The sequence below is a fragment of the Prosopis cineraria genome, unplaced genomic scaffold (genome assembly GCF_029017545.1).
Source record: "Prosopis cineraria cultivar Desert tree isolate PC_DT_omini unplaced genomic scaffold, ASM2901754v1 PC14, whole genome shotgun sequence".
Taxonomy (NCBI): Eukaryota; Viridiplantae; Streptophyta; class Magnoliopsida; order Fabales; family Fabaceae; genus Prosopis; species Prosopis cineraria.
In genome coordinates, this window is record NW_026555345.1 from 1,088,184 (window position 1) to 1,099,368 (window position 11,185).

An 11,185-nucleotide genomic window follows, 5' to 3' on the forward strand; every position below is an offset into this window, starting at 1 on the left:
AAAATGAAGAGAAGCCAAATTCAAATATTTTATCCAAAAAAAATAAGGTGAAAGCCATAAGTATGCCACAAAAGCATAGTTAATCAACTAACTAACAATTAAATGTCAGAGGCAAACTCAACTTATGATGCACCAATATTTTAAATTACCTCACATATCGATGTCATATTTAATATCGATACTCATTGATACTTCTTTGATGCAAATCCATAAAGTATCAAAATATTATTTTTTTAATTTAAAAAAATTAATTTTCAATACGCATCTAATACTTTAAAATTATGAGTCTTTTTTTTTTTTTACTCCATTGAAGATAGCTAAATATTAAATCTTAAATCTTGATAGGTGATGTATGATCCTTCAACCCCTTTACTTCAAAAGCTTGCTCTTAAGCTTCTTGTGGAACCATGCTTTTTATCATCTTGTGAAAGGAATGGAGTACCTACTCATCCAATGAAAACAAGTTGAATCCTAAAAGGTGAATGCCCATACTAATCTGCGACTCCTGATTAGAAAAAGTGAAGAATATAAACAAGGCAAGTTTAAGATGTAAGATATTAGTGGAGATGAATGGAATGATCTTAATGTTACTGAAATTTTAGGAATGACAAACTTATCTCTTGATGAACCATATATGGAAGCTATCTTTTTTTTATAGATGATGGTTTAGGAGAGAAGATATTGATACTATACCTATTAGTAAGAAAGGTAGTAAGTAATTAGGTATAAATTAAATAAAAGTACAATTAATGATTATGTTTTTCTTGGTATTACTATAAAGGACTATATGTTGGATTGGAGGGCACAATGAAAAATTAAAATCTCTAAACCCCAATCATAATAGTAGACCGATCAAATTTGTTTAAGTCAAAGTAGACAGAAAAAGTACCTTTTATATGTCAAACTTTCAAACTTCCTTAAAGTGTTTAAACCTCAGGAGCTAACAACACAAATTGGCTCCCTTTACCGATATCCACACTAATGGCTTTTCAACACAAACAATATGCTAACACTCTCAATAACTCACCGTCTATACAAAAGCTTTGGAAAATATGATCTTGTGGCCTCAGTCAATCGTGCCCCCCTTTTTTTCCTCTCTCTAAGGTATTTTTATGGTTGTCAAGAATTTTGTCGTCAAGAAGTTTGTCTTTGTAAGGAAGCTCGTCCCTCTTTATATTATATAGTTTAGGGTTTTTGTCTTCCCTTATGAATTTTTAAAAATAATCACAATTATTTCAAAAATTATGTCTTATCAATTATTCCTAATTAATTAAAATAAATTGAGAAGAGCAATGAAATATAATTTAATTTATCTCATAAATTAAATCTATGATACCATATTTTATTTAAATTTATCTCATAAATTTAAATTATAAAATTGATATGATATCTTCTCATATCATGTTAGTTATTAAATTTAATTTATCATATAAAAGCAAATTTAAAACTAATACAATATTATAATATAATTATATATATAATATATATACGCACACACAAATATATATTTTGAATTTTATATTATATATACATTAGATAAATATTCAAATACATACATACATACATACATATGTATGTATGTATGTATGTATGTATATATATAATTCGTTCATCCTAGATAAAACATTATGTTCATTAAATCTAGACATATTCCAGATTCAATGAATTTGAACATTATAGCTCGAGTTGGGTTGTTCTTGTGTGTGATCCTATAAGCCCATATAAAGTTGACAATAGGCCAATAACACTACTAGCCACTAGTCACAAGTTACAAGTGACTTCTAGTACGACATTGCAATTATCTAATTCATATAGAGATCAATAATCCGATGTAACTTATCATATAATCATATCACGTCCTTTTTATCACACGATATTTCGATCAAGTGTAAGACATAAAATTATCATTCTTTTTTACCTGACCATTACTTTCTCGATATCTGAGTAGACTGATTATAGCAATAAAAAAATCTTTTTCATTATAGTATGGCCATACATTTTCTCAATTTTACTTATTGAGAGGCCTAGTAATACCTCTCAATTAATGTGAGAGACAAATTCTATCTTGACAACTCATATTCCTCTACATGAATATTACTAAATTCAATCACAACCTTTATAATCACTTAGTTAAAGGTGACTTTGACTAAGTCAAAGTTCAATAATTATTATGTAGGAATCCATGACGATCTCAAGTCAAAGGGTTTAGTGACATGATTACTTATAAGACAAGCTTATGACTTGTACCATGCAACTTTCTCAGAGTAGGTCGGCCCAACACCTTGTACCGTTTTAAGTGCCTACAACTTTGATTTATAATTACTCCAAGTCATAATAGTCTTGTTTCATTTATAAACCCTCATAGATAACCGACCAAAAATATTTAGGACAATCACTATAGTTTATTCAATGATACAATTATCATAGTGAACATGCAATTAATATGATAACAAAAAAAATTCATTAAATAACAATGTTCATAGTACAATGATTAACACTAGAGCATATTTTCTAACACTATATATGTTTGCTAGTTTGGATATTTTCTAATTTGAAATTATATTTTTATAATTTTTTATAAATATACATGGATGCATTAGGACCTATATTTTTAAAAATAAAAGTATCAAGGTTTGGATATGTACTCGTATCAATATCCCTGTATCCTAGAACTCAACTATAAATTAATGATATCTTTTAACGTTAAAAATCTCTTCCCTTATTATCTTGTTGTCAATTCAGTTGTTCACTACTATTGAGCTCCCCATTCAATTTTTAATATTTTTTATTATAAAACATTCAAGTTCAGGGTGTCTATTAACTCTTTGAGGAAAAGTTGAGAGACAAAATTAACTCTTAACTCAATATTTTATAATAAAATAATATTTAAAAAATTTGAATGTAAGATCTACTAACTATGAACAAACAGTGAGTTAATGATAAAGTGACTAGAAAGGAAGTCTTTAACATTGAGGAAATAATTGAGCTATAGTTAGGTTTAAGATGCTCAATGATCTTTAGGTAAAATTGAGGGGTATAAATGACCTTTAACCCTTTTTTTAAAAACATGAGAAAAATCCTCAACTAACATTGAACATTAATATTAATCTTTCATAAGGTATGGAAGGTAAAAAAACATATTCTTGGAAGCTAATTCTAAATCATCATCCCACTTATTTAAAGAACGAGAGTTAAATTGGTCTATTAAGTCAAATCTATTATGCTTTAGTCAGGATTACACTCAACAAATGAGATTAATGATTCTTATGATATTCATGATAAAGAAATTACCATGGCATGACATTGTCCTAGTCTGTTTTGTAATGGACTAAAGAAAAGAAATTTGTCATTGAAGAAATCCAAGTTAATAAAACAAAGAAAACGAGACAAGAAATTTATTTTAGCCCGCAGAAGCAGGACACAGATACATTACATTCAGCTTTCTTCAAATATCAACGAGGAAAGATATAGATTAAATCAATCAACAAATATAACGTGAAAACAAAACAACATTCAAGAGTTTCAATTTTTGAAAGTAGGGGGCCTCCTGATCCTAGTTGCTTGCTCAAACCCATAAGCAATTTCAATAAGCTTTGCATCAGAACCCTTCAATCCTCCAAAGTTAATGCCAAATGGAACTCCTTCACTGTCATATCCTGCTGGCACATTCACTCCTGGGAATCCTCCAATCGCTAGAACAGGGGAGACCCTGGATCCAGGGGTCACCAATGCATCAAGTTTATAATCTCTCATCAATTTTTCAAACCCTTCTCTTGATAATCTTGCCAAATTGGCCAATGCTGCCTTCTCAGTATTTCCAATTCCATTTGTTGCTTCAGATGCCAAGATAATATCCTGACCGAATTCCTTGATCCTTTCCTGCAGGGTTCATACTCGATTATGAATGGATATTGTTCATATTCATTGAAAGGGACTTGATCTTTAGTAGGGAAAAAAAAAAAAGACTTTTGTTATACAAACCAGATCAGCATTCTTGATGTTGAAGGCAATTATATCTGCCAATGATCTTACTGGTGAGACAATCAAGTTCTTGAGATATGCATTAAGGGATAGTTTGAACTCGGCTAATAGTGCCACCGCTTCTCCACTTTTGTTTGGATTTAAGATGGTATTAATGTTTGCTATTTCAAGATTATCTATTACTGTCGCTCCTTCTTCCCTACATTTCTCAGAAAATTACAAGTGGTGCTATAACAATGAGTACAATATATAAATTCTGTAAAAGCTTAAGTGATGGTTGGTTACCTTAGGGTTTGAAAATGCTTCTCAAAAGCGAGAGTAATATCGGTGTCATTCAAAAGACTAAAGAATGGGTTTCTTACTATTCCCAATCTCTTCCCTTTCAGCCCATAACGGTTAAGATATCTTTTAAAGCCACCCTGGGGAACATATTTTGACCAAGTTCTAGTTTCAGGATCATTATAGTCTGGCCCTGCAATTACGTCAAGAACATAAGCAGCATCTGATACAGTCCTAGCAAGAGACCTGCCGAAAAAAGAAAAAAGAAAAAGATGTAACATGCTTAAAGAAGTTTAAAGTCTAACTTCATCTAAATCTACAAATCATTCTCTTGAAAAATCAAACTCAAGTTGAAAGAGGAAACAATACAAAGCAAGAATATAACTCTTACCCAACAGTGTCCTGTCTGGGAGAGATAGGAATAACCTGGTCTCGACTAGTGAGTCCAATTGTTGGCTTTATGGCTACTATAGAATTAAAACTTGCTGGACACAAAAGTGACCCATCCGTTTCTGTTCCAAGTGACACTGCAACCATATTAGCAGTAGTCGAAATTGCTGATCCACTGCTTGACCCACATGGATTTGCAGACAATACATAAGGATTCTGCATACCCACCAAGATTTTGATGCAAACAACGTTAATCATACCATGTCTCATGCTCATGACACTTAACAACAAATCGTAAGAGGACGAAAAGATTGACACAAACCTTTCCTTGGCCGCCTCTGGCACTCCAACCATTAGGAAGAGTAAGAGACCTAAACGAAGCCCACTCAGTCATGGTTGCTTTTCCCAGTATGATAGCTCCAGCTTTCCTCAACTTTGAAACCACACCAGCATCACGAGGCAGCGTCGAGCCAAGCAAAGCGAAGGAACCAGCAGTGGTGTTAAGTTTATCCTTGGTTCCAATATTATCCTTGAGCAGAATTGGAATGCCATGCAATCCAAACAGGGACTCTGGTGCTTTGATCATGCGCTCGTAATCAGCCTTACCAGCTTGATCCAAGGAATCTGGGTTCACCTCTATCACGCCCTTTAGAACTGGGTTCAGTCTCTTGATCTCTCCCAAATAGTACTCAACCAGCTTCCTGGAGGTGAGTTTATTTTGCTTAAAAGCCAATTGGATCTCATCAATGGTTGCTTCTTTAATGGAGAACTCTTGTATCGAAATGGAGTGTGACCCAAGTGATAATATGATCACGAGAATTATCTGCATTATTGAGATGCCTTGAGGCGTTAATGTGGTAGCCATCAAAGCTCTAGTTGTTCTATGCCAATTTTGCAGCACTGCCCGGCTATTTATATCCCTTGGAAGCATAAAGTAACGTAATATTTTTAAAAATTAAAATAGAGCTCGCGTTGGTCTCTTTCATGCATGGACCAGAGAAGGAATCTATTAATTAATCAACATCTTTGTGTATAGATTACGGCAGATTCTTAAAGTTGCATGGGAACATTCAGAAAAAATTGGGTGGTAGAAATATTGTACGAGTAATGAGACATTAGCATATATTGTTGTACCAGAATAACATGCGAAAACAAAAGAAAATGTTGAAATGACTCGTTAAGTAATGCATTAGCCGGCATTTAATTACTAGTCAATGTTTGTTTTTTTCTTTAGTGGGATCTTTCTCTGGAGATTATCATTGATCCTCCAAATGGAGGATTTACGAAACATTTGCTGTTATGTACTGTAGTTTGTCTTCAAAACCGTCATTTACAGAGGGTACATACAGGTTTAAACTATAATTGTAAGTTCCTAATTCAGGAAGACTTTTGTGTACACGCAGGTTTAAACTATTATTTAGCCAATTTATATATTTTGAACATTAAAATATTTTTAAATATGTCAAAAACGTCAAAATGCATATATTAAAATTATTTTTTCAACCTGAATGTTTTTGCATTACATTTATGTTAAAGAATAGTATTTTGATCCAAGATAGGTGATTTAATGATCAATTAACAATTGGTTAGATGAAAATTGAATGTTAAAACAACAGAAATACCCATACCATATAATTTTTTATTTTTGAAAATGTTTATATAAATTTTAAAAATAAAAAGAAAGGCTATATGATTAGGATTAAAAAAGGCTGATGTTTTTTAGTTATGCGTTCATGCTTATATGTTACATTGATGATTCATGATTGATAGTTAACAACTAATTAATAACTAAATATAGAAGTTCAGTGGTAAAAACTAAATATAATATATATATATATATATATATATATAACTCAATTCCGTGAGAGGATGTGATATCAACAAAAAATTAGTAATTCATTCAATTCATTGAATAATAAATAAGCATCGAATGTAGGAGAAAATTAAGAAAATATTATTTTAAAAAATAAATGTCACGAAGATTAAGAAACGCTGTGAAAGCGAAACTACAGTTAACTTTAGCAACAATGATTTTGCTATATGTGCGAGCGTTTATAGATTTGCAGTATGTTGAGCCTTTAACTTTAATTAATTTGCTAAATTCATTTCTTGAAGATCAGGCAAAAAAAGAATTTATGTAAATCCAAGAATCATGTAATAGGGATAAAATCAATTATTTAACAATCAAAAGGCTCGAGTATTTAACTTCTAACATTTCAGAAGGACTTTTGAAAATTTTAAGAATTTAAAGTTGTTTGATTTTTTAAAATTGATTTCAAAAATCCTTTCAAAGCTTTTGAAAGTACTTTTTTTTTAAATATAATATGGAAAAACTTTCATGACATGACTTTTATTTTTCTTATATGATCATAATACCCATAATTTTTATAAAAAAAAAATTACATGCAAGTTTTTGAGGGATCAAATTAATAAAAGTTTGATTGCCAACAAAATTTTTTAAAAACTATTATAACAAGACATTATATAAACTAAATAATTAATCATGTTAATTTTTAATATTAATATTATTAAATTATTTAAATAATTTTTATTCAATAGGACTAACTTTATATTTTTATATCCTTATTATTCAATATTAATGAACATTAATAAATATTGAATTATTTATTATATAATTTTTTTATATTAAATTTTATATTTTATATTTTTAATGTTTAACATGTTAAATTTTATGTCATTTTAAATTTTTTTCATATTTTCAAACATTAACTATAACATATCACATTTGTATAAAAAATTATAAATTATTATAAATTAACATTATTTTTTATCATTACATAAACACATTTTAAAAACACAAATCATCATTAATTTAAACTTTTTATTTAACACACAAACTTTTAAAAATATATATTCAAATAAATTCATTACAATAATTAATTTTTATTAAACTAACTTTTATCAAATAAATTTTCAACAAACTAAAAACCCAACCCAACCAAAGTCTTCGATCATAACAAGTATTTGGAGCCCTTGAAGCAATATCTAAAACTGGAAAACTGCCTCCATTCCAAGCGAATAATTTCGCATATTCATTGATCAAAATCCTCAAAAGTTCATATCCATTAGAAAGGTACACGTCACCGGGTACATGGCCAACCACAAGCCATCAAATACTGGATGGAAAACTACACTTACAACCAAGTTCGCTCTCTCTTTTCTCACGAAAGTACAATGGCTCGTACGTTTTATTGATATATTTGATACCTATTAATGTTAAAAATCTCATTGCATCATATGTTAAAAAAAGTATAGCTTGAAAAACTAAAATCGCTCCATGAATTAACGCTACACTATTTTCTCAACGACTTTTCCGATGCAAATTCAATGTTATTGATTGGCGCCCGAGATGCCTAACCTTCGTACCATTTATTGTATCCCAAAAACGGAAGAAAGAAAGAAAGAAAAATGCCATTCACTAGTTGTAATAGATCATGATAACACGGTTACAAATCAAATCAGAACAAACCATGGGAGACATGGTCAAGGATATGACAATCTAATTGTACCAAGAACAGAAAAGTTATTAAACCTTGAAAAACACAAGCCAGCAGTTTACCAACAGCTCACACACTCTTTTGGCTAAAACTAAACAACACACAGTACACTTCATAATAATCAACATGTCATGATGAAAATGATACTGACATCTATAACCAAGTTTTGTGGAATACAAGGAAACCTAACATGATGAAAAAGAACAAAACAACAAACAAATAATCTCGCCAAAGCACTGGAAAATTTGTCGACAGCACAGACTACGTCTGCAAAACCCAGCAATGAGATTTTGCACATAACAGAAGTTTATACATTAAATGGTGAAAGAAAATAAAAATTACTGCTGCACTTAACAAAAAAGCCATAAAAGCTACAAGACTACCTAAGTTATCATAATAACTAACAAAATTTTATCATTTCAGTACTGTCTCACAAAGAAAAGGCCGAAGTCATGGTGACACAACTTAATTTTGGCGAAAAACTAAGGTCTAACATTCCCACATACCTTTCCAACTCTTCCAAAAATGTGCAGGGGCAAAGGTGATTCACAGCTCTTCAGCTTTCTTCAACATGTCCATTTTCAACTTTCTCGGCACTGCAGTGTAAGAAAATTGCAAATGTAAAACTAGTCTAAAGATCAATAAGCAACAAGCAGGAACTTTGAAGATTTCCCCAAGGAACTAAAACAGGCTGCCAAAAACACTCAGCCTACATATAAGCAATCAAGACATATAGGCTCATAAACTCTATGTTCTTAAAATTCATCTCAGCAGAAGGAAAATATGAAGGATCAAAAACATTGTCAACAAGTTATGTTCAACACATGGGAACCAGCACAAGGTCGCCGAGTCAAATGTAGCAGAACCTCCAGCTAAGGTTAAAAACAAGATCATGCAGAGAGAGCAATAAAAGAGAATTCATAACTTTAAGATGCTAAAATACTAGAACATAAAAAAGACCATAGAAAAAGTCCCACCCATCAAAAAGAATCCCAAATAATGGCTTCCAAAACAGACCAGTAATAATAAGTACATTCCTCAACAGGCAGAACAACAACCAATGTGCAATATACAGAACAGCATATAGCCAACTTATAGAGGCGGAATATTCATGAAAAGCCAAAAGAGTAGCAGCATATTAAAACCAGCAACACAACATGGCAAAAGAAGATTGCATAATCCAACTCGAAAAGGTCTCGAGCTTCGTGACAGCGTAAAGGAAGTAAAATCATGCACGAAGGAATCAACACGGCCAATCATGAACAAAGAATGATAAAATTGCTAAACATTAGTAACAATTAAATTACTAAGTTGACAAACCTATTTGGACGACTATTGTCAGATTCAGCCTTCCTCCAACTTCTCTCAGAACAATCATCTGACAAATTAGAACGGCCATTGCCAGTCCCAAAACCCCTCTTCCCAAACCCATCCTTTTGCTCCACCGTGTCCTTAATCTTCATTGTCTCAAGTTGTTCATCAATCTTCTTCCAATCCTGCCCTTTCTCCGCTAAAACCTCCTCCCTTGGCCTTGCCTCTCCGAAAGGACTTGGGCCTTTGGGCTTGGTCACGGTCCCCGAGCCCTCCTGGTTTCCATTGTTCACAGTCATTGATCGACGTTGCAGAACAAGTCTCGGTCTAACACTTCCAGACTCACTTCTCTCATTTCCACCGTTGGATTCCACCTTCTTCCTGTTCCAATCATCCGAATCTGCACCACCACTGGAACCGAATCCAACTTTCCTTTCTCTTTCAAACCCACCACCATTAGAACCAAACCTCCGTCCCTCTGATGGCACAAAGTTCTTCTTCGATGCCCAACTGTCCGATTCGTCGGCTCTGGAAGGAGAATCAAAATATCGTCCTCTATCCCTTTCCCTCCTCTCGAATCCGTTTCCTACGGTAGTTTTTTTCGCAGCAGCCCAATTATCTATTTCATCGGCTCGCGAGGGGGCCATATCCCGATTTGCTTCCCTACCAAACGAACCGTTCCGCCTTGGCTCATCAGAAACCCTAGAAGAACCCCATCGAGAATTGGAGGAATCATCGCCGCCGGAATTCCTATTAGGCCGGTCATACGAACCATATGACCTAAAACCACCGCCGAGTCGACTCCTGTCACGGTCAAGCTCCTCGGCTGTTCGCTGGCGAGGACCTGTTGGCAGCATCATGAGATCTTCATGCGTTAAGACATCGGATTGAGAGGTCTGGGCCGGTTTAGCGCCTCCATAGAGGAGAACTCAGCCAAGGAGAGGGTCTGGCCTTTCTTCTTCTTGGATTTAGTTGCAGCGGCAGCGGCAAGAGAAGGAAAGGCAGCAGTGTTGTCTTCTTCCTTCTGATGACGAAGCTCCTCTTCGTGTTCCTCGGAATCCAGGGCCCAGGCTCCGGGCTTTGCCCAGGCAGATACAGTAGCCGCCATGATTATGGCTGGGTTAGCCTCACTCTCGTGCGTCTCCCTCGAAACTCTGGTTCGCCCTCTCTTCGTTGCTTGGCACCAAAGCTAGGTGATGAGTTTATGTATATGTATATGTATATGTATATGTATATATGTATTCTTGTATGTATATATACACCCGGAGATCAAACGGTGGAGAATGAGGTTGCAAATTGTACAGACGGTCATAACACCGTGTTTTGGAGACCGGTTTTTCGTTTTTAGAATAAAAAAATAAAAAAAATTGCCTTGTAACGAATTTTTAAAAATATTTTTGAGTTTATTATTCTAAAAATAAAAAATTATTAAAATAATTTTTATTTTTAAAACATATTTTATGAAATATCAATTCTTTTTTTTTGACAATTATAAAATATTAATTTTTAAAATAATAAAATAAACATTTTTGTGTAAGGTTTTTGGGCTTGTCACAGATTTGAGTCAGAATAGGAAAGCTTAGAGAGAGAATTTTTGAGCTGTCAAAAACAAAAACAAAAAGAATCAGAATTGGAAAGCTTAAAGAGATAAGTTGTGACTTGTAAAAAAACGGGGAAAGTTCAAAGAAAAATTGAAATATCATGAC

At 32.9% G+C, this 11,185-nt stretch overlaps 2 protein-coding genes across 2 annotated transcripts; both read right to left on the reverse strand.

Annotated features, from left to right (window-relative positions):
* Window positions 1-3,364: 3,364 nt before the first annotated feature.
* LOC129293054 (probable amidase At4g34880) lies at window positions 3,365-5,515 on the reverse strand. The gene is made up of 5 exons (XM_054930856.1): window positions 4,973-5,515; window positions 4,652-4,866; window positions 4,267-4,506; window positions 3,982-4,180; window positions 3,365-3,879 (listed from the first exon to the last, which is right to left on the reverse strand). Exons 1-5 carry the CDS (start codon window positions 5,513-5,515, stop codon window positions 3,523-3,525), a joined length of 1,554 nt encoding a protein of 517 aa, XP_054786831.1. The 3' UTR covers window positions 3,365-3,522.
* A 2,785-nt stretch (window positions 5,516-8,300) lies between these two features.
* LOC129293790 (eukaryotic translation initiation factor 4B3-like) lies at window positions 8,301-10,676 on the reverse strand. The gene is given in 3 exon segments (XM_054931897.1): window positions 8,301-8,764; window positions 9,489-10,401; window positions 10,404-10,676. Coding segments are annotated over 3 exon segments (1,137 nt in total). The 5' UTR covers window positions 10,588-10,676; the 3' UTR covers window positions 8,301-8,724.
* Window positions 10,677-11,185: the final 509 nt, after the last annotated feature.